Raw genomic sequence first — 25,025 nt, forward strand, 5'->3', positions numbered from 1 at the left:
ACCACCGATATGACCACTTCATCTGGTAAGTTTCTGTTACTCATTTTTATTTTGCTTTCTAGAATTGAGACATATCACTGAATGTCTTGATTATTGAGAGGGGCTGGTTCCTAAGTCTAATTCTAATTAATTCAATCAATATTAATTGAATATCTATTTTTTGAAACTACTGAGCACATATTTTCTCCATTCCCCTACTGATAGATATGTCTCTAAAGGCAAGCTTAACATCTTAGATCTTCAAACTCTTGTATACTTGCCTCTTCTGAGCTTCAGAAGATCAACTCTAATATTAATATTATGGAATTTGGAGAATGGTAGTGATTTTTCATGATTTTAGAAGCCTACATTATGTATCTTTGTTTAATATGACTGAAGAGATGATTTCATGTTTACTTCTCCAGCCTTAACTTCCCTCAATATCCATTCTCACATCTCAAATTACATTCCCAACATATCTAAAATTGAATTCATGAAAACTTCTAAATGAAAATATAATTCTTAAACTTATTTGCCAGTGATTAGATATAGATCCTATTTACAATGTTTTGTTTACAATTTCAGCATCAACTTCAGAAGAGATCACTTCACCAGGTAACTTTTTGTCACTTTATTACAGCTTTATGGAATTCAGATATGTCACAAAATGTCCTGGCAATTTAGAGAGAATGATGTTTATACCAATCTATAATTACTGAGCACCAGTTCTTTCTGAGAGACAAATCTCACTTTTATTAGGTGAGACCTAATTACATCAAAGTGATTCTCTAAACTTAAGTCAAATATTGTATTTTTTCCATCTCTCATAAACTTTTCTCTGTGAAGTTTTAAGAGGGTAAGTCCTATTTCTAAAATTCTTGATTGTGGTGGACAAATCTCTTCTAATACTCTTTATGACTTTGAAAACTTTATTGGAAAGTATATAAAACTGGGAATTTGCAAACCACTTCTTTCCCAACTGACTAAGTGAACTTGTATTACTGTGAACTTCATGTAAATGAGCCTTATTCTCCACCTCTGTTTCTCCCTCAGTCACACGTTGGGATGGCTGTATACAAGTTTTCCATTTCATTAATCAAAAACTCCAATATTCCTTTTTTTAACTATAACATTTTATTCCATTTCTCCTTATTCTTCATTCTCTTTTCCAGCCTCTTATGCTTTATTCCCTTTTGCACAACCTTATGATCCAGATACATTGACTTACTTGCAAATCTTTAAATGGGACATTTTATCTCCTCCCCATCTATCCTCCATTCCTGGAATGCTCTGACTACTTACTTTGACTTCTTTATCTCCCTGGCTTCCTTTAAGACTCAGTTCAAATCCTACCTTTTACAAGGGACTTTTTCTCATATCCCTAGCTGTAATTCAAATATTTTCCCCTTCAGATTATCTTCATCTACTCTGTATAAATCTGCGATGTATTTAATCCTTTAGAAATCTCTATTTAAATGAAAGCTCTTCTAATCCAATTCCAATTGATTAATGATGGACAGAATCAGCTACATCCAGAAAAGGAACACTGGGAAATGCGTGTAAACTGTTATTTTTACCTTCTGAATCCAATTCTTCCTGTGCAACAAGAAATTCAGTTCTACACATATATATTGTATCTAGAATATATTGTAATATATTTAACATGTATAAGACTGCCTGCCATCTGGGGGAGGGGGTTGGGGGAGGAAGGGAAAAAATCTGAACAGAAGTAAGTGCAAGGGATAATGTTGTAAAAAATTACCCATGCATATGTACTGTCAAAAAAAAAGTTATAATTATAAAATAAAATTAAAATTAAATAAAATAATCAGAATTATTCCAAAAAAAAAAAAGAAAGCTCTTTGGGAACAGGGACTGGTTTGTTGCCTTTCTTTATTTCCATCACACTTAGCCGAATATTGATATATAGTAAATTCTTTATAATTTCTTAAAATATAATATTTAGGCTCTTTTTCTATCATATCGTTCAGGTAATTCAATAATTTTTTTATTTTACTTTTCCAAATTTTCTTCTTCCTTCCACTACCCCCACCCACAGAAGGCAAATAATACAATCCCCATTATACATATAAAGTCATGGAAAATATTCCCACATTATTCATGCTCAAAAAAAAATTCGAGAAAAATAAAGGAAAAATATTCTTCACTGTACTCTGAGTCCATTAGTTCTTTGGGGGTGGAAAGTCTTTTATGTCATGGGTCCTTTGCTATTGAGGTAGATCAGGGTATTGATCAGTTACTAAGTCTATCACAGCTGATTATACTTACAGTATTTCAGTCCCTGAGGACAACGTTTTCCTGGTTCTACTCACTTCATTTTGTATCAGTTCATATAAGTTTTCTCAGATTTTCTTGAAACCATATCCTAATCAACATTCATATGCCATAACTTACTGAGCCATTCTTCACTACATGGGCAACTCATCAATTTCCAATTCTATGCCAGAACATAAAAAACTGCAATAATTTCTTTTTTTACATGTAGATTTTTTTCTCTTTTTCTTTGATTGCTTTGGGGTATAGACCTACTAGCAGAATTGCTAGGATAAAAGTTGTAGCACTTTGAACATAGTTCCAAACTGCTTTTCAGAATGATTGTAGTTTAATAATCCTTAAGTTAACTCTTCTCAATCTGTTTTTCACATCAGTTATTTTTCCCTATATTTCACAATTTCTTCCATTGAGTTTAGTTTTTTGACTTTATTGTTTCTTGATGTCTCTTGGAATCAATAGCTTCCATTTGACCAATTCAAAGTTCTAAAGAATTATTTTTTTTCAGTATTTTTGCACCTCTTTTATCATTTGGCTAATACAGATTTTAAGGTGTTTTCCTCAGTATTTTTGTCTCCTTTACTAAACTGTTAATTCTCTTTTCATTTTTCTTGTATTGCCTTCATCCTATCTTTCCAGTACGACTGTATACAACTTTCCCTTCCATACTCTTCAGTCCAACCATACTGATTTCACATACAACTCTATGTCTCCAACTCCCATGCCTTTATACTGGCCATTTTCTATTCCTAAAATGCAATTTCTCCTCACCTCTAGCTTATATAATCTCTCTTCCTCAAAGACATCGGTGCTCAAGCACCATGTCCCCTATACATCCTTTCCTGAACTATCAGACTTTGTTACTTCCAAATTATCTTATTTTGCATAAATTAATTCTTTGTAATTATTGTCTGTATTATTGTATATCTTTCAAATACTATTTCCTTGAGAGTAAGGACTGTTTTATTCTTTGTACCACCGGGTACAATGTTGGATACACAGGTGATGTTTTATAAATGCTTATTTATTGATAGATGGAGTAGATTGTCAATAGGATCTCTTTTAATTCAAGTATGCTATTGAATTGAAGAGTTATTCTATTCAGTCTATCCAAATTGTACCTTATTCAGATTTCTCTTTCTCCCTGCTATGTAAAATTTCTGTTAAAAGGTAGGAGAAGACAGGAAGTAATATTAAGATACAATCTGAGGAACAATCAATGTATACTTTCAGAAGACTAGCCTAACGAAATATGGAGATGTTTGTCACAACAGACTTACCATATGGTTTTGAATTTATGACCAAAAAATTTCCCAATTAATTATGTTAGATAAAGGTCATTAAGTACCACACTGGTTTATGGTCTATTCAATTTAATACCTCAAAATAAGACCAAAGATTATTTTGTTATAAAATATAGAATCTCCTCTCCATGACAAAAAGAAAATTTAGGAACATTTCCCAGGTAAACTTAACTCCCTTCATTAACTACTGTCTCCATTATAGAGCTGTCATTTGGGAAGTAAATTTCTTGAGTCTACTTATTTTCCTTGATTCCTAAACCAGAATACCAAAATACTATTTTATGTGTTATTGGTGCTGAACTAAAAATATTCACTATTTCTATTATGCCAAGTCTAGAAATATTTTCACTGGTTTGTCAGACCTAATAATCTATGGTGAGGTTTTACAATCAAAAAGAAAACTCTCTGACATGGGATTTCTCGTTCTCTACAATTTTGTTTAAGAAAAAACTTCCTTATGTTTTGTGTTTTATTTTTGTCTCTTCTAAATATGTCTGAAACACATATTATATAAATGAAAATTATACAAACTTTCAACCTGCTGTTCCCTGGAGATATAAATTTTTATTGATATTTTCTTTGTTGTCATTTCAGCATCAAGCACAGAAGTGAATACTTCTCCTGGTAACTTTTTTAAAGGCTTTCTTCCTTTATTGACTGTAGAAAAGCTTTATTTATTCAGAGGGAATAGTTTTTATGCCTAATTCAAATTAAATCAACCACTATTTAATAAGCACTATTTAAATAGTATGGGTACATACTATCTGAAATCATATAAATCACTTTAAATATTTAACTTTATTTCAGCTCTAATAAATTTGTTCCTTCTTGGCTTCAGAAGCTAATACCTAATAAAAAGCTTTCGTTTAAAAAAAAAGAAGCTAATACCTAATTCAGATATTCTGTAATTGGGTAGACAAGTCCTTGTTACTTTTTTACTTACCCTTCATTATTTTGTAAACTTTGAGAGGGAGAGTCCAGGAGTAGAAATCAAAAAACAGATTCAAGTCTCAGTTCTGCCACTGATTGGCTACAGGATCTTGGACAAACTATTTCATTTTCCCCAGTACTAGTTACCTCATCTATAATCTCAAAGAATTCATATAGATGAACTCTAAGGTCTCTTACTTACCTGATATTCTGGATTTTATACCTAAATTGTTTCTTTTTTCAATCAATTTAATTTTATGCTTCTCCTGTGCTACTCACTCATTTTTCTGTCAAAACATATAACAGAATAGGAATTGACAGGCAATGAATAGCTGACCATTCTCATCATCATTTATATTTCTGATGGGTGAGAAGTTGAAAGCAATGGTCTGAAATTAATTTTTTGAATTCTCTGTAAATGCCCATCATTTATGCTACTAACCTTTGTGTACTATTATTACTGTGGCTATGTAACAGTTATTTATAATGTCATCTTAACATTTCATTTTATGGCTTCCTGATTTAGACAGCCTCCCAGGTTCTAAATGAATTCCTGCTATTACTGAAAATATTTTTATTCATCATTCAGATACAAGATATCTTATAACTTTTCACAAACAAATAAGAAAATTTCTTAACCTTTCACTTAGTATTTCCCTCTCCAATTCACAATTTCATTTAAAAATTGTCAATTTTGAAAAACAAATTTTATGCCTTTAATATAACCAAAATAGAGGTATTTTAAGAGAAAACACAGATCAAAACATAAAATATGGATTTTATTTACACTGACTTTTTGCTATTTCAATCACAGAAGTGACTGCATTATCTGGTAATTGTTTTTGTTTTTGCTTTCTTGCTTTATGAAATATAGACATATCACAGAATGCTTGAATGTCTATGTCTATTCATATTAAATTAGCCAGTATTTATTGAACATTTGCTCTCTGCAACATATATAATTTCTCCATTTCCCTACCACTATATTAAAAAGACTATCTCTGAAAATAAGCTAAGCATGCTATTCTTTAATCTCTCATAAAATCACCTCTCCCAAACTTCAAAAAGTAAATAGTTTGATATTCTGAAATTTGAAAAACAAGTCCTTTCCCAATCCCTTAATGATTTTATGAACTTCGATGGAAAGAGAATTAAAGTGGAATTCAGAAGACCAGTTCTGCCATTGATTGGATATGTAATATCAGAGAATTTTTTCCATCTTTCTGGGCAGCTAGGCAGTGAGGTTGAATGCCATGGTGAAAGTCAAGATTTCAGTTCAAATTTGGATTCAGACACTTATTAATTATGTGATCCTGACCAAGTCACTTAACCTTCTTTGCCTCAGTCCTTCATTTGTAAAATGAGCTGGAAAAGAAAATAGCAAAACGCTCCAATATCTTTGCCAAGAAAACCCTAAATGGGGTCATGAAAAGTCAGACATAATTGGAAAACAACAATGAGATTTCATCTTTCTTAGTACCAGTGTCTTCAAAGTGAGCATTAGAACTGATTATCATGCTAGTCCCTCCAAATTCTGGAAGACTAGCTTTTCAGACCCAAGTATTTTTAATTAGTCTATTCCTACCTACCTAGGAATTTACCTGACTTCCTCTCCTTCCTGATGCTCATTAGCATCTCTGTCGAAAAGCAGAATTGCAGTAGGAGTAAAGGGAAGCAACATCCTTGCGATTGACATTGTTGGCTTTTTGAGGACCAGTCTAGCTAATGATGGAGAAGGGAATCCCAAGGGTGAACTGACACAACTAAGGAATGTATCAAACAATTCTCAGTTATTGAAAGTCATATCAAGTAATAAAAAAGCATCTGGTCCTTTAAGTCCCTCATAACACCTGAGAGTGTCTTATGGATTTGATAGTAGTTCTCCATGCCAAAGAAAAAATTTGGGAATGATATCCAGACATCCTTAGTTCCTTGGATTTATTAATGTCTCCACTTTGGCTTTATCATCCATTAACTCATGCAATTCCATCTTGAACTTATTTTTTATTTTACAATATTGCGTGTGGGGTGGGAAATTCCATAAGTCATAGACCTACCACATAAACTTCTTCTAGATATTGTTCAGTCATTTTTAATTATTTCTGACTCTTTGTAACCCCTTTGGGGGTTTTCTTGGCAAAAACACTAGAGGGAATTACCATTTCCTTCTCTAGATCTTTTTACAGATGAGGAAACCAGGGCAAACAAGGTTAAGTGACTTGTCCAGGAACACACAGCTAGGAAGGGTCTGAGGCCAGATTTGAACTCAGGAAGATGAGTCTTCTTGACTTCAGGTCCGGGCACTCTACCTACTGTGCCATTTAGATGCTAATAAAGTTGTACCCCAGTCAGCTGGATCTATACCTGGTCACTGGATCTAGGTGTCTCTGGAGGGAAAAGTAAGGCAGGTGACCTTGCACAGCCACCCCTCACTTAATTCAGTTCATGTCATAGCATCCCCTCCCTAATGTCAGGGACCTCTTCTAGAAGAAAGGACAAATAACAATAACAATTGTAATCTGGATGAATGCAGAATTAAAAGAGTAGTGGTTCAATTTGTACTTTGCCAAGACTACAGATATTTTCACCAGATACTTAAAGATTTGGATTGAGAAAACCTGGGATAAATGTTGATCACAAAATTAAGAAGCCCTGAGTCTGACTTAATAATTCTCTCTTCTTTTTTATGTTTTCACTTAAGAAAAGTTTTTTTTTCCTTTTTAAAAACATGTTGTATCAGATTAATTTTTTGTCATTTTATTGGCAAAGCGACCTCCCAGATGAGGAGACTCCCTTCCTCTAATGTAAAGCAGTACCTTCTTTGCAACTTAGAGTCTCAGAGAGTTAACTAGATAGTATATTCAGAGGCTGTCACACAGACCATTTGATTGATCAGTATGTCCCAGAGACAGGGCATGAAACTGGCTCTTCTTAACTTCCAGACCTTTCCTCTGTTCTTGTCAATGGAATCACTAAATATATATCACTAAAATATAGGCCTTTATTGTAAATTAAACTATAATTAAACTGTAGTTGTAAATCATAAACTATACTATTTACATATTAAAGTATGTAAATTAAACTATAATTTAAAATATAATATGGGGGGGTGAATAAAGATAGGAGTTAGTTTTGGCCTAAGCTCTGTTTTTACAATTTCAGGTACAATCACAGAAGAAATGACTTCACCTGGTAAGTGTTTTAGTCTTAAATTCTTGTTTCCTAGAATAAGGCTGATCCATAGAATTCCTTTGTTATCAATACATGTGCAATTTGGATGTATGAGAACTAACAAGGAAAATGGGGAAATCTGGATAGATTTATAAAAGCCAAATTCCACAAGCACAGAGTCTACATTATAATCATGGGAGGAATGGTGAATGAGAATTGAATGAACAAAGAATCCTCCTAGTGAATAAATCAAATATGAAATAAATCCTGAAAGACTGAAGAGAATCAGATTATGAAGCATTTTAAATATCAAACTGGAATTTTTCTTTTATCCTAGAGGTAATAGGGAGTCCCTGAAGATTTTTTAGTAAAAGAGGCAACTAAATGGTACAGTAAATCAAATCAGGGCCTAGAGGAATTTAATTTCTGCTGCCACAGTTTCCTTATCTACTTCCCAGGATTTTTGTGAAAATTAAAAGAGATAATAGTGAAGCACTTAGTACAGTGCCTGACAAATAGTAAAATAGATATAGATTATATATAGTTAACTAGCTAAAAATCAGACCCATATTAAGAAAGATTATTTTGGTAACAATGTGGAGAATGGGTTAATAGAGGAGAAATCAGATGCAAGAAAACTCCTGAGGAATCTGTGCAATAATCTAAGCCAAAGGTGAGGAAGACCTTATGCCCCAAATCCATGTTCATGCAATTTGCTCATAGGACACATTAGGATCCATTTACTGTTATTTTATTCATAGTTTTAGCAAACATGGATATGTAATTTCTCAAACCACATTAAAAAAAATATGGTTCACCAGAAGGAAGATGGTATTGCAGAAGAGAAGATTCTGCTAACAGCAGACAAACTGGCAACAGGAATTAGCAACTCATTGTAGTCTAAGGATGGCTTTATAGACATTACAGCCGAGGAAAGAGAAATTACAAGAAGTAGGGACATGGAGTTCCACGAAATAAAACAGTCTGGGGCCATTTAGCACAGAGTTAATACCTCTATGTCCACTTAATTCTGTGAAACTATAAGTGTTCATAATGATTCAAAGCAATCAAAAATATGTTTTCATTTGGAACCTTTTAAGAGAAGCAGCATAGTTAAGTGCATAGAGAGCTGAGCTCAAAGCCAGGAGAACCTGGATTCAAGTCTTGTCTCTAAAGCATACTGATTTATAATCCTAAGTAAATTGTCCCAGTACATTTTCTGATATTGTAAATTACAGGGAAGATGTCATTCTACCTTGATGGGAAGAATTCCTTCCTATACTAATAAGGCCATCAGTCCAGTTCCTATCTTATCCTTAGTTAAGAAGTCAGGAAAATGTGTGATACATTTTAGGAAGATTTATATCAAAAATATAAATGGATTAATGGATGAAAAGAGGCAGAAGACCAGCACATCAATGGGATGATATAACAGCATTGGCTGTTATCCACTTTCATTTATCCCATTACCTAGTTGGTGAACAAGCATCCTTTAATAAACATGGGTAAAATAGTTTTATTAAAGATTTTTATTTTCAAAGCACACACATGGATAATTTTTTAACATTAACTCTTCCAAAACCTTGTGTTCAAAATTTTTCTCTCCCTTTCCCTTACTCCCTCCCCTAGATGGCAAGTTATCCAATGTATATTAAACATTTTTAAAAATATATGTTAAATGCAATACATGCATTCATGTTTATACAATTATCTGGCTGTACAAGAAAAATGAGATCAAAAAGGAAAACAATGAGAAAGAAAACAAAATGCAAGCAAACAACAATAAAAAAGTGAAAATGCTATGTTGTGTCATAGATTTTCTCGTTTCCATTTAGAATTGGTTCTAGTTTTATCCAGAAGTAATTGGCTTTCCATTTTAAATGTTCTTTTGCATGTAACTTCTTTTTGCATTTTGATTCAGGTCAGATCAGGTCAAATTGTACTACTTTGAGCCAAAAAACATCACAAAATTTATAAGCCCAAGAGAAGGTATTATAATCAAAGTAGGCTACAAATGTAAATACTTTTCTGTGCATGAAGGTGCTTAGCTTTGTAGAGATAACAGATGAAAATAGGAAGGAGACCAGCACATCCCTGGTCTGATACAAGAGTAAGGGCTGAGAGAATTTGGACCCACTTTCCTTTTTTCCTTATATATCTGATAAACCAGCATCCTAAATGAAAACAGATAGTAAAGCTCTTTACTGAGGCAGCTAGATGGTGCAGTGGATAGAGCACCAGCCCTGAAGTCAGGGACCCGAGTTCAAATCTGGTCTCAGACACTTAACACTTCCTAGCTGTGTGACCCTGGGCAAGTCACTTAACCCCAATTGGCTTGGGGGGGAAAAAAAAGAAAAGACAAAAAATGTTGATATTATATAATACTACCCACGTATTTTATGCATTTCTGAGTTTTTAAGCTTTTTCTGGGTCTTCTGTAGCTTCCACAAAACTCTCCCCAAATTTCCATTTAACTTCTTATGCCAGCCCACAATATATTGAAACCACCATGGGAAAAGTCATGCTGTGAAAGAGACAGCTGTAATATAACTTAATATTTCAGTCACTGTGCAAATATCTATGGGAACTAAAATATTCGGGTTTTTGTTTTGTCCCCCACTGATATTTCAGCCTGGTTCTCTCTTTTGCAGTTACAGCTTCAACCCCCACAGATGTGAACCCTTCAACTGGTAAATCTCTGCTACTCATATTCATTTTTAAAAATAATGTCACTGACTTTTCTCTCCAATGTAAGTCATTTGGGTAACGAATGTTTCAGGTGTCTGAAGTTGCGCAGGGATTTCCATTCTGATAGGGAACTCTAGTGAGAATGGATTCTGATTCGATTTTGTTTTGTTGGGAGCGAAGCTAGTTGCTATTATTTGTTATTTAAGACGTGCAGCAGATGTCACTAGAAGATCACTCAGGATTGATCTGGGGAAGCATTAAACAAATCCTTCCCGTCTTCTCTTTTTCTATTAGATCACTGTCCACCACTCCTACCTCACCTACCCTAATTATGTCCTTAAATAGAGTAGAAACCCTTTCAAATCTAATATTGGAGAAAGACAAATAGTTGTACAAATAAATAGTGCCTTTGGGGCTCTTCCTTAAACTTGTCTTGAAGGAAAGGACAAAGTATGTTAGATGACCTGGAAGGGACCTTATCTGGTCTTACCATTTCACTTGGAAAAAAAAACAACAAAAAAAAACTGAGGTCCAAAGGGGTGAAATCACAGTCATATTAGTAATAGAATTAGGTCTGTTAATTAATCAGCTAAAATTCTTTTTTTTTTTTCCAATATCAGGCTTTTTCTAATAGGTGGCCCTGTTGAAGATACAATTTGAGCTACATCAAATTAACCTGAGCTCCATGAATTTTTAAAATATATTTTTGATAACTACTTCAGTGTAATTGATTTTTTGCAATCCCATATATTTTCTAGTATACATTGTAAAACATTATTCTGAAAAGGAGTCTTTAGGCTTTACCAGGCTGCCAAAGGGACCTATGACACACAATAAAGTTAAGAATACTTGGATTGGATGTTCTATTCAAGTTGGTATGATAATCACCCATGAAATACCAGAATTGTACAATTTAATGTCCAAATTTTAGTTGTACTTTTAATGCTCAGTATTGTCAAACTGTAAATAACAAGTTTGATTCTATTTTTGCAATTTCAGTTAAAATGACCCGTGCACCTGATAATAACTCTTTTACTGGTTTTAATTAATCCTTCTGTGTTCTTTCAACTCAATCAAATAAATATTAATTCAGCACCTGCTATTTATTTGCAAGGTTTTGGCTGAGAGGGATTGGATTACTTTTTGCCCCAATCCAAGCAAAATCTCTATTTTCTTACAAGGAAATATGCTGGATGCTGTCAGTGTTTATGCACTAATGTTGCCTGTTCCTATGTCTTGAAGAGCATTTGAGAAAGAAATATAACAATCCCAACCTTTCTTTCCTCAATTCTCTGCCTTCTTCCAATATTGAATCCGGCATTGACTAAAAACCCATAATTTGCAGCTCATTCCATATGATCTTCACTAAAAACAGTGGGACTTTTATAAAGCTACTTTCTATGGGAGAAGAAAGACCTAATGCCAATTTCCAGGTGCCCTTATTTAATCCATGTAATAAACATATTCAAATACACACAATAATCAGCTGTGAAAAAATGTGTCTGCTTTATTTTGCTTACAGATGTAGCACATTTAAAGCCCATTTAAGAAACACTGTAAAACTTTGAAACCAACTTTTGAAATCTTAATTCTGTTTTGTTTTGTTTTTTTATTATTACAGCTTCAAGTTCAACAAAAGCAACTCCTTTGCCTGGTAATTCTTTCTACTTAGAAAAAAAAATAGTTCATCCTACATTTACCAAGCAATAACAAAAGAGCTTCCCACCTCTCCCCCCAATCTCAGTGTCTCATTCCCATTGTGGCCGGTTCCCTGGATGCCCCTTGTCCTTCCTCCACCACAGGAATTCCTACCTATTCTTTAAAGCACAACTCAAATGCTCCCTCCCCATGAAGTCTTCCCATTTTCCTCCTCAGATTGCACTTATTGCCATGGTTTGCATCTTTCTAAGATATTTATTTTATCAAATAATACTATGTAATATCATTATATGAGTTTGTTTATTATCCCTGATAAACTCCATAAGGATAAGAACCATGTTTTATCTAAATTTAGTTTTAGCTTCAGGATCCAGTATAGAGTTCTGCATGCAGTAGGACCTTAATAAATGCTTATTAGCCAACATCAAATAAAATCCTGTTTTGGATCCACTTCATTGTGAGAATATTGTCTCATCTTGCTTTTCCCTTTGTGTTTTTAAGAGAGGTCGTTCAAACTTCCAGTAATTCTCTTTCACAAAATTTCAGACATCAAAGATGTTCACACCTCAAAGACTGAAAATAAAAGGAATCATAAGGAAGCATGGTGCAAACCCATTTATCTGAGGAGGTAACTGAGGCCCCCCCAAAGAGGCAGTGAGTGTTCAAAGTCACATATTAAATTAGTAGCAGAGCCAGGATTCAACCCAAAGCTCTTGACTCCCTGGCTAGTGCTAAATCCAGAAATATTTTCTGAATAATTTTGATTCTGTTCAATTCATTACACCCTTATTAACCTCAGTAAACACATACTAAGCAGTCACCAAGTGTCAAACACTGAGCTAAATTCTAGGGATACTAAAAAGATAAAAGGTAATCCCTGCTCTCAAGGAGTCTACATTTTAATGAGGGAGATAATATTTAAGCAATTATGTAAGAAATAAACTACAAACAAGATAAACTAATAATAATCAACAGAGAGAAAGCACTAAAAAATTTCCACAAATTTACTTAATGGATGAACACTAGCCACTGGTTAAAATCAGAAACATCTCTTGTAGGAGAGAGTGTTTGATTAAATCCTCAAAAAAGAAGCAAAAGACAGAAAAGAGAGAATTTCCAAATTGGGGAAGCACCTGGGCAGAGGCACTGAGGTGAGGGATGAGATTTTACATACAGAGGAGATTAGAGGGCCCAGGTAGAACTTGACTTTGGTTTACTCTTTTGTTTTCTAGAACCTGTGGAAGTGACCCCTACAAAAGGTCAGACTTTCCCAGCACCTTCATGATACAGTTGATTCTCTTTCCCAACATTTCTATAAGAAATATTTTCTTTTCAAAGGATTAGCACTGTATGTCAATATGACTATAAAGAAAATAATACTTAAAATATGAATGTAAAGAAAATAATATTTTGAGAAATTTCTGTTTGGTAATCAAGTTTTCCAGATCCAAACCAAAAATGGAAACAAAGGTCATTTTTTTTGTCCAAAATGATCCAAATCATTTAGTCACTATGGGACTATGATGGCTGTGAAGATATTCTCAATTTCAATTAATAAGACTGAATTTTATTTCTTACTTTTATAGTTTCCACTGAAGCAGAAGCTGACCCTACATCTGGTAAAAAATCTTTCTTTCCTCCATTCTTTCACCTTATCCTGCCAGTTTCCTATTGCCTCTTCCTCCCTTCTTCCTTTTTCCTTCCTTCTTTCACTCCTTTCATCCTCCTTACTTCTTTCTTTCCCTCCTTCACTATCTTTTTCTAGTCTTCCCTCCCTTACTACATCTCTCTTTTGTTCTCTCCTTCTTTCCATTCATTCTTCCCTCTCTCCTTTATCTCTTATTCTTTCCCTTCCTCCCTCCCTACTTTATTTATTAATTCATTCACCCGTTTACTTCTATCTAGCTCATATCTGCATGCCATAATGTGATGTTGAACTACCTGACCTATGAACCCTTTTTTCACACATAATTCTAAGAAGTATTAGTATCTTGTTTCTAATGTAATACCATATTAGAGCAGCATGTTAGAAGAATGCAGGTATTATATCAAAAATAGCACAGTCTGGTGTCTGAAGAGTTATATTTGAATAGTATTTCTCCTTTTTTAATACCTGAATGAATTTGTTTTAGGACAAATCATTTAAGATAACAAATATTATGAAGTTTTGCATAGGAAAAATATAAAGTTGAAATAAGACTAAATCTCTACATCTAGGGTGTTTTGATCTCATAGGGGCTTGGGATACCAACACAGAACAGCTGTAATACTCCACAAAAGCATAATATTTTAAGTTATGGGAATATATGAATTTCTATAGGGAATAGTATAGGGGAATCCAAGGATAACTTTTGGGAAACTCCTACATGAAGAGGTTGGGTGGGTAGGTAACACAGTAGATAGAGAACTTGATCTAGACCGAAAGAGTCATTTTCCTGAATTTATATCTGGCTTTAGACATTTCCCAGCTATATGGCCCTGAGTAAATCACTTTACCCCGTTTACTTCCCTTTCCTCATTTGTAAAATAAGTTAGAAAAGGAAATGGCGAAACGCTCCAGTATTTGCCCAAAACATCCTAAATGTAGTTATGAGGAGCTGGACATGACTGAAAATGACTGAACAACAACAACATAAAAACAAAGAGTTATCCAAGTTACAGAGGAGGAATGATTAGAGAGGTTAGAGTAGAACCTACTCTCAGAAAGCCAAAGAAGAACGTTCGATAGTGTTATATGCTATTGTACCTATGGATAGATGGAACTGTGATTTCACTGGTATAAAGAATCCTGGGTGAGGAAATTCCTTTTATAAATACAGATTGATAACTTTTTTGTAATTTATGTTTTTCAAGAATTGCATTGAACCTCCATAAGGCTTCCTCCTCAAGTTTCTTTTGTATTCAATAATTAAAGGATCCAGCCTTAGCTATAGACTTCTCTAGGGAGGGATAAAAGAAGCTTGATCTTCTGAAGAGCCTCTATGTACGTAAAGCTTGTTTCCAGGTGTGCTGACTACTTAATAAAGAAGTCTGGCTCCAAGTCCTATGCTCTAAGCTTCTGAGACTGAGAAAGAAAGACTCCCTGAGCCTTAGATTCCTTCCTCACACAATAAAGGGGTTGGACCAGGTGATCTCTAAAGTCTCTTGTGAGAGTATCACTGTATTATATAACACAGTAAAATAGTTGTTGTTCGTGAGGTCTTTGAGTCATTCAGAAAATGTTTAATTATATGTGCCATGTACTTGTAAGAATGTGCAAAGCCATAGGATTTTTTGAAGTTTTTCCATCCAAAATGTTTATAATTTTAAAATATTTGACTTAATATTTTAAAGAGAAAATTATTAGTTACCAAGAAGCCTCAGCCATACAAAAAGTCTCATTGCCTGAGGATTCCAGGAAATTTAAGATTTCACTTTTTGTGTAAAAGAACAATATTGTATCATAAAACTAGATTGGTGTCCTCTCTTCCATTTATATATTTTTCTAATGTATATAAAAATAATACCCAGATGTTGGGCAGTCAATAAATGTTCATCAATATTGAGTAAATGGGTGTCAAACAAGAAGATGTAAATAACTGAGATTTCTTCTCACTTTGAACAATTCTTTGCTCTTTTCAAGATTTGCCACTCAGACTTGTGAATGGACGGAACCGGTGTGAGGGTCGGATTGAAGTCCGTTATGATGGCATATGGGGCACCGTGTGTGATGATCATTGGAATATAAAAAATGCACGTGTCGTTTGCAAGCTGCTTGGCTGTGGCAGGGCTGTAGGGGCCCCTGGACATGGTCACTTTGGGCCAGGAGTGGGAGATATATTGCTAGATGATGTGCGCTGTGTGGGAAATGAGGCTTCTTTGGAGCAATGTCATCATTCAGATTGGGGTGTCCACAACTGCAAACACAAGGAAGATGCAGGGGTCATCTGTATAGGTATGTAAAAGGGCAACCTAATGAAGATAGAAACCAGTTTTTCCCTCTTGATCTCACCATCCAATGTCTTTAAGAATGAATTGATTTACTTTTCCAGGGACTATGAATGAGACTCAATTTTTATTTTCTACCTAGCATGTATGAGGTTGAAATTCATAACCTCCAATTTATTTGTTATTATCATTTATTATTATAATATTATTTTATTTATTATATCATTATATTTATTATATTTATATTAATTTATATATTAACAGCTATGTAATATTAATATTAAATTTTATATTAATTTTTATTGTTATTGTTGTTTATTTATATTTTTATTGTATATATAAATATATATAAATTTATTATATAAAAGAAATTTATTTCTTGGGTAAGTCCTCATGACCAAGTAAAGATATAAAATCAAGGTAATTAAGCAAATGCAGGGAGTGGGGAAGGAAAAAGACACTTAGGTAAAAGCAGATTTTTTTATATAAACTATCCTAGTATTAAATGTCTTGCTTCTTTGGGGTTGATAACCTGGTCATAAATCACTGATAAAACTGATTTCAGGATTTCTCTTCTGAAGTAGATTTAAAAGAATGCATTGAGACTATTAGACTACAAGGGTTGGAGGTATGTAGGAGGGGGTATCTAATTTATGCTGAATAATCTTTCATAGTGACATATTAAAGGAAGAGAAAAGTGGAGCAATACTCATAAGAATAGAAGACTTACTATTATATTTTATACAAAAGATTTGTCCACCCCACTATTCTGTCTCTGGGAGGATGTGTTATGGAAAAGCATTTCTGCTTTAGAAGAACATAGTTGTTTTCCATGATATCATTGCTAAAAATTAGACAGCTCTCTCCAAAATCTTAGTTCCCTCCCCCACTATTCAGTATAATGTTATCACAAATAGCCAAACATTTTTTAAAACTATATTTTAACCTACAGTGCCTCGTAAAACAAGTCTACTGTACTTATCTATCATATGAAGTGATATTTATTCAAGTTTCCAATGGGGCCCCATAGTTATTTTATTCTAATATTTTGAGAACAAATCTTTTTATACTTATTTATAATCATAAATAGCCATATTGTTTATGAATTAGTAGATTTTAATCATTTTTATTGCTATCAGCCATTTTATATTACACATTTTAAGAATATTAACAAGCTGGAACCAATTTAGAAGAGGGTTCACAAGATTGTGAGGGAATTTGATGATCTATCAGATAAGAATAAATTGAATAAAATGAAACTTTTAGCATGAAAAAGAAGAAATTCAGAGGAATAGGGTAACTGGCTTCAAATATTCAGGACTGCCATGTCAAGAAAAAAAGATTTAGACTTATTAAGATTGTTCCTAGAGGCTTAAATCAGAATCAAATAAAATCAGAGGCAGATTCCAGCTCAGCATAATTGAGATTACTAACAATTAGGGAGATCTCCACATACAGAAAGGCTCTTTCCTTAGCTCCCTATCACTGAGGATGTTTAATTAGTTACCAAGTTGATGACTAGCAGGAATTTTATAGAGAAAATTCAGACTTCCAGTAGGAGATGGAGTATATGAATTCTAAGTATAAAATTCTATTGTTCTCTACAAGGAGAGGAAAGAATCAAAAGTCAACCATTAAAAAATTGGCAAAAGTTAAAAATAAAGATTAATCATGTCAATCAACATTGAGGTCCATCACAGTCATTCTTTGCCAAGATCTTCACTGTTATTTTTATCTGGTTACATTTTCAGGCTACCCCAGTGAAAGTGGAGGAAGCAATCTAAATGGTAATTAATGGTTTATTCTGCTTTTGATTATAGAGAAGTGGTTTATTCATTTGAATTGGTAAATGATATATTGTTCAAAGGTTTTTCAGCAAAAATGAAGTTTCTTATTCTTTTTTTTTCCTATTATCAGATTTACCCAGCTCTGTTGTACCCAAGGAACACGGTAAATTATTTTATCATCTGGGTTTGAAATTCCCCTGAATGGGATAAGTAACCAAGGTCAACTGGATGAAGAGACCATGGTTCTGTGTTTCTACTATTCATCCACAATTCAATACATGATAAAAGTAGAGGTGCAGGGGAGGAGAAAAAAAGATTCTAGGTTTGTGATACTCTCCAACTCACATCCTGCTTTTTACACAAAGATAAAAATGAGATTTATTAAAAGGCGGAGGGATTCTGTCATTTTAACCTCTATATGTGAAATTCACTGTCCTCCTAACATACATTATTGAGAGAACTCTGGTTTTGAATTTGTTCCCTTGGTAGGGCTAGGTCTGGAATGGGTCAGCATTAATGTAATCTTCCGCATTGACAGTACATATATAAACTAATCCCCTCAAAACTCACACGTGAGTGACCTGGTGCCTTCTGTAAACACGTTTTCTCTCCCTCCAGCCCAGCTTTCTTGCTTCCCAGATCGATTCCAGGCCATCATTGACCGAGGATACCTTCAGCAACTAGGCTACTCTCCCTGGAATGCGCACTTGAATGACAGGCTGTGCAGACCACAGGTTACAGGACGTTTTCTTATATTTAACATACCTTTTGGCAGATGTGGGACAGTCACACAGGTAAGAAATTGATGAACATCAAGGGGTAAAGATATTGATCAACAAGTATTTAAAACAACATTTTTAAAAGATTGTATGATTGATAAAGGAGAAAATCACTGACACCTATTTTTCAATATGATTTCTATAATATGGAATACTCATTTTTCACTTTCTATAGAGCAGGGACCCTTACCATTTAGTTGTCACAGTGTGAAGAAGTCAATGATATCAGATTAGTAATTTCGGTGTTCCCCATGATCTATTTTGAAATGCCATTATTACACTTGAAGATCACAGCATACAGAGAGAAAACAGTGAAGAGAAAAAAAAAAAAAAAAAAAAAGGTTGTCATTCTCAGGTTCTCCTTGAGGACATGGAGGCTGAGAGGCTAGAAAGGCATTATGAAGAATGTATGTGAATAGTGCTGAACTTGTTTTTAAGAGAGCTGGGTTGGATTCTTAATTGTGATACTGGCTATGTCATCTTAAACAAGTCATGGATCCATCCGGTTTCCTCATCATTGAGATGAGGATAATAATACTTTACCTCATAAGGTTGTTAGGAGAAAGATGCTTTTAAACTGCAAAACTCTTCATCACTGTGTCCTATTACTGTAAAAATGTCACTGAAAATGCTTTGGTTCTCTGAGCAAAACCACAGAGGGAAAAAACAGGTTAGGAAGGAAGTTGGGGAAAGTGAGCACTTTACTACCATTATTCATTATGAAAGAGAGTTTATTTTGCAAAGAGTAGTAAAATTGTAGAAAATAAGAAAGAAAGAAGGGAAGGGAAGGAGGGAGAAAGGAAGGAAGGTAAAGAAAGAAAAAGAAAAAGGTAAGGAAGAAAGAATTAGAAAGAAGTCTTTCTTGAACTGGAAATTTATTGTTCCATATTTTGAATCCTCCCTAATATTCTGCTGGGTACCTGACAATATTCTGTTTTGTTTGGGTTTTATTTTCCTTTTCTTTTTTTCTTTTTTCTATTCTGTTTTTTAATAAACAGAAAAAATTTTTAAAAGAAAGTTCTTGTAATGCACTCATAAAGGCCCTTTTGCTTCATAAGCTGTGAGGGCTGCAGGTCTAGGCTATCACCCTGCCTGTGATTGCCATGGCAAGACCATGATGATATCAAGGTAGAAACTTTAAACTAGAAAAGTTGTGTAAAAAAAAACCAAGGATCTCATTATTTTTTTATTAACACACGTTGCTTATTTCACCTAATCTCCACTTAATAAATTTTCGTTAAGGGATGTCAAGAAGTCATGCACTCAGCAGTTAATTCTTTTCATTCTTCACAGGACAGATTTGGTTCCATCAGTTACTCCAACTCAATCAGAACCAGAACCCGGGTCCATCCGGGCCGCATCATTGTAAAGCACAGGGTGCCGCAGCTGAAATTCACATGCAACACCCATGAGGCTCCCGTGGTTGAGATCATTCATGGGGCTAACAGCCCCACTGAGAATGGCCAAGTTGCCAACTATGATGTCTCCATAACAATTTTCGAGTCACCAGAATTCCAGGTTCCAGAGACCATGACACCGTACCATGCTGGCCAGAGGAAAGAAGTCTTCCTTCAAGCCACTCTCCACAGCCCAGACCCAAACCTAATGCTGTTTGTAGATACGTGTATGGCTTCCCCTAATGCCAATGATTTTTCAACTGTGAAATATGTCTTAATCCAACAAGGGTAAGGAAAATGCGACTTTCTTCTTGGTGATCTAAGGCTGGGCGCACATCATTTCTTTCTGTTGGGTTAGCAGTGACTTTTTAAATGGTGCAAAATAATACTCACGAGCCCCATTGGGTAGATTCATACTGTCACCATTCCTATGCTCCAATTTAGGAGGTTGTCACTGATCCCTCAGCTCTCAGTCTCATATCAATTTTAATGATCTAGTATATGCCTCTTTCTCCTCCTCCTCTCTTTTAACTGTTGCAACTTTATTATGGTTTATATTTGGGTTTTAGGTTTCTCCTCTTTGCCCTTTTTAGTTCCTAAGAAATGAGAGGGGGAAGGAGACCAAGAGTAAGAGATGGAGGGAAGGAAGGAGAAGTAGGAAAGGAGAAGGAGAAAAGAAAGTGGGAGGAAGAAAGAGAGAAGGAGGGCTTTTGAAGGAGAGAGAAGGGAAAGCAGAGAGAGAGATTCTAATTAGGATGGGGTCAATGGGATTTCTGTCCCCATGTGTTGAATTTAGAAGATGCTAATTGTATTTCAAAACTTCAGCAGCATAAACAACAGGATTTAGTATCTAGTTGTCTAAAATAAAATGCAATTGTTTAAAATAGGAAGTGAATGCATACTCAGCTGACCCATTATCTCTGGTGCTTTCCTTATCTTCATGCAGTGGCTTCCCAGGAAGCATTTCCTAGGTGCAATTTGTGATACTTGCCCTCAGCACAAATACTCCTAACTATGTCTCTGTTTACATAAGTTTCCATTTCCTCTAACTGGGGATAATACAGATCAATAATGAATAACCCATTTTTTAAAAAATTGGCTTCACACTTCCAAGCATTTATCCCAATTACAATCCAGATCACCCGAAGCCTGAAGTTCCCAGACCTGCTCCTGACCGGTGACAATACTATTATGCTGCCCATCCTTAGCTGCCATTTGCCAGCTGGTCCAGCACAAGATAGTTATAGTTGTCTCAGAACATTACCAGTAGCATCCCTTAAGGTTATTCCTGGCGAGTCAAGCATGTAAAATAGATTTAATTATGGATGTCTGCTTGAGAACACAGGGGTCAAAATATTTTGTAAACCTTAAAGTAGTAGAGAAATATAAGGCATTATTAATGTAGTAATTCATGTGATGGGGGGGTTCTTTTCCATAGATGTGTTAAGGACAATTCCTATGCAAACTTCAACTCTCAGCACAAGAATGTGGCCCAGTTCAAATTCAACGCCTTCAACTTTCTCGACAACTATGATGTGGTTTACCTGCAGTGTAAGGTTGTGGTGTGCAAGGCAGATGACCACTCTTCCCGATGCTACAAGGGTTGCATGGGTCGGAACAAGCGAGATACGAGTGACCAGGGAGAAATAGAAGCTGCAAAAGAAGGATACGAATTTATAGGACCTTTGGAGATACTGAAAGGAGTCAATGAGAGCAGGAGTCTACCATGATTTCTCCAGTTTTTCACAAAAATCAGTTTTGAAATTAAGAGGCAAAGATTTGTTGTTGTTATTTTTTTAATTTCTTCACAGAGTGATTATTTTTAAAAAATTTCCCAAAATACTTTGAAACTCTCCTTTATTTCTATCACACTCTACCTTGTAATATACATATATCTGCATATATGTATATATTTATATTCATGCCTTCTCTGTTGCTCCCCATCCTCTCAAAAAAAAGTATAGTACATTTCTTGAGGGCCAAGGTGACAGTATTTCTCATCTTTATATCCTCAATACATGGCACAATACATTGTACATAGTTGGCATTTAATAAATATTCCTTGGTGTTTTAATACATCAGATGTTACCAATTTTAGTGAAAGCAGATAAATAAAGAAAGTTAGATTTGTTCACTTAGTGTTTCTTTCTAAATGAATCTTGTGTCTCCATTTCTAAAATTCCTTCATTAGCCAAGTCCTTCGCAGTTTAGAAATGCTATCTTTTTTTAAAGTATTAAAGATTTAAAAAACAACAATCATTAGCAAAAATTATACAGATGAGTCTGTCAAAGTAAAATGTCTTTATTTTAAATGGATTGAATTGTGTATTTGCATTTTCTCTATGATACATTGTAAATTTTTCAATCATTTCATGTACTTGGCACCAAGTAGGTATTTGTTCATAGATCTCATTTACCCTGATATTTAGAAGAATGCAAGCAAAACTATTTCTATCTCCTGATCTAAGTGGGAATTAATTCTTAATTCCTGTCAAGTTTGAAAAGTCAGGCTGGAAATATGTGACTAGCTAGAAAGAAATGCATCATTCTCTGCAAACCTCTTCACCTCTAGTTTCCAAAGAAAGGAATTAAATGCCAGGAACAAAGTAATTAAATTTGAGTTCACAAGATATGAAAACAGAATAATTCTAGGGAGGGAAAAATTCTTATGAATCAAAACAGAAGAATTTGAATATCTGAAGTGCTCATTCATTGTTTCCCTACCACCTGTCTTCACAAATCCTCAGCAGAGAACTGACCCAAAGATTGTGTGCTGCCAGATCCTAAGCAGGGATATACTACAGTTCCAGTGACTCTCTCTAAATACCTTACTCCCTGACTCTCAAGCAACAGACACTTTACTCTGCCCACCTCCAACAAGGAAAAGAGAAGAGCAAAAGAATAAATTGGATGAGCAGAAAATGAAATTGTTTAAATGGCTATGTAGAGCTTGAGGAAAAAGCAACTGGAAATCTAGCTGAGACAGTTATCCCAGAGGTTACTCATGGCAAGAATTCATTGAACTCCATATCCCTCAAGAGAGGAAACAAAGAAATCTGAGAATTGATTCCCAGACTCAACAGTTTGTAACACCAGAGACAAAGAAGAAGTCAAAGAGTAATGTGAAATACAAGAAATCAAAGACCAAAATCCCAAAGATAACATGAAAAAAATTAATAAAAGTACAAATAGATAAAGCAACAGACAAGACGCCCCAAATCAGAAAGAAAATTAAAAGGCTCATAAATACTACAATAAGGAAAGTAAATATACTTGGATGATGAAAGGGAGAACTTGCAAGTAAGAAATGAAGGGCAACAATGTTGAGCATATAAATTCTATGTGAGTTCAAGTGACTGAACTTAAAGATGGGGCATAAAGAAATAACTTAAAAATCTTAGGTCTCCAATAGAATATGACAAAATCAAACACTCTAATGCTCTAATGCAAGAAAGAATGCTAGAAAAGTGTCCAACTTCTGAATATGGAAAACAAACCAAAACTCAAGAGAATACACAGCTCTCTGCCAAAAAAATAAATCTTCACTTCAAACTCTAAAATATTGAATTTGTCATTTCAATGACAAATTTTGTAAGTGGACAGAAGAAAGAACTTCCCGTAAAAAACAAAAATATAATTATTTCATAGTTATAAGAAACAGAAAAGTGAACAGGATGAAATATTCCAAGAAGTAATGGAGTTCATACAATAAGCCAAAATGGAGCCTAATCATCAATGACAGACACTCAAGAAATTCGTATTTAAGGAATTACTGAAAGAAAAAAAAGTAAACAGATTTGACTGGCAAGTACCCCAAATGGAATACAAGAAAGATAAATAATTACAATTAATAAGAAAAGAATAAGTAACAAAAATAGTTGTTTTAAGTTTATTTAAAATATCTAAGGAAGAAAAGAAGAAAAAAAGACCATCAAGAGATAAAAAGGAGCCAAAAATTCCAAGAAAACTTAACTCAAGAGAAACAAAGTTGGAAGAGTTGGATTAAAGAACTAGGGATTACTCTCTGACCCCCACCCTAGGTGGAGTGTTTCTGTGGGAGGGAATAGGAGAGTAAGAAGAGAATCAGTAATATATTCACATTAAATTTGTGATTGAAGAGTGAGGAAATGATGATTTTTATTATCTATTATCCAGAAAAAGGTACGAAAATGGAATTTTGTAGGGAAGGGACTGGGAGCAAGACTGGACTGAGGAGGATGTTACCCCAGCAGGATGCTGTTGAAAAGCATTCTTATAGGTGAGAAGGTGCAAACCTCAGTATCTATCTCCAGTAAGAGTTGAAAAGAATTTTGAAGAAAAACTTGCAAATTGGAAGTCTCTAAGAAATTGCTGTGCCTTCATGAGTATTATCCTGCCCCAGGAAAAAAGATGTTTGAGTCTCTAAATAGAGTTGGGATACAATGAAGGACAACATAGAATTAAAGAAGGAATGACCTTGAGGATGGAAACTGATCAAAGAGAAGGGCCTAGAATTCCATGATTTAAAGCACAAAATAACTCCTACTATATAGTACTGCTGTATTTCACAAATTATTCTCAAAAATTGTGAAAGAAAATATCCTATCAAACTCCTTTTATGAGATAAATATATTCCTAATACATAATATATGGAAGGACAAAGCAAAGAAAGGGAACCATAAATCACTATCATTAATAAAGAGCAGTTTGATTTTTTTTTAATTCTTGCAAAAAAAACTACAACAATAAATCAAAAAAATATCTATTGTTATTAATTTCATTAGGGATACAAGGTTAGTTCAAATTTGAGAAGATAATGTAATCAAGCATATTTTAAAACATCTAAAAGCACATGATTTTGCATTTAAAAAACTTACAGAAATACAATATTCATTATATTTAAAGCTACAAAGCATAAATATAGAAGGAACTGTTCAAAAATTATTTTTAAAAACTATATGTCTAAAATCAAGTTTGTTTTATATACAATTGAGAAACACTAGAACTTTCTCATAAATACAAAAATGGATATCTCCTTTCCAAACTATTTTTGACATAGTTCTAGAAATGCTAAAAATAGCAGTAAGAGAAAAGAAAATAAATATTAGACACATAAAACTATCCCTATTTACT

The 25,025-nt window shown here is 34.1% G+C and overlaps 1 protein-coding gene across 1 annotated transcript; it reads left to right on the plus strand.

The window, feature by feature from the left end:
* Positions 1 to 22,045, plus strand: LOC141553069 (scavenger receptor cysteine-rich domain-containing protein DMBT1-like). Its single transcript, XM_074284962.1, has 14 exons — positions 1 to 25; positions 565 to 594; positions 4,170 to 4,199; positions 7,668 to 7,697; positions 10,328 to 10,366; positions 11,986 to 12,018; positions 13,256 to 13,282; positions 13,610 to 13,642; positions 15,646 to 15,957; positions 17,702 to 17,737; positions 17,868 to 17,900; positions 18,356 to 18,531; positions 19,810 to 20,201; positions 21,352 to 22,045. The coding sequence occupies exons 1-14, from the start codon at positions 10 to 12 to the stop codon at positions 21,641 to 21,643; spliced, it is 1,479 nt and encodes a 492-aa protein (XP_074141063.1). The 5' UTR covers positions 1 to 9; the 3' UTR covers positions 21,644 to 22,045.
* Positions 22,046 to 25,025: the final 2,980 nt, after the last annotated feature.

Source organism: Sminthopsis crassicaudata, chromosome 2, assembly GCF_048593235.1.
Source record: "Sminthopsis crassicaudata isolate SCR6 chromosome 2, ASM4859323v1, whole genome shotgun sequence".
In the NCBI taxonomy this organism is placed as follows: Eukaryota; Metazoa; Chordata; class Mammalia; order Dasyuromorphia; family Dasyuridae; genus Sminthopsis; species Sminthopsis crassicaudata.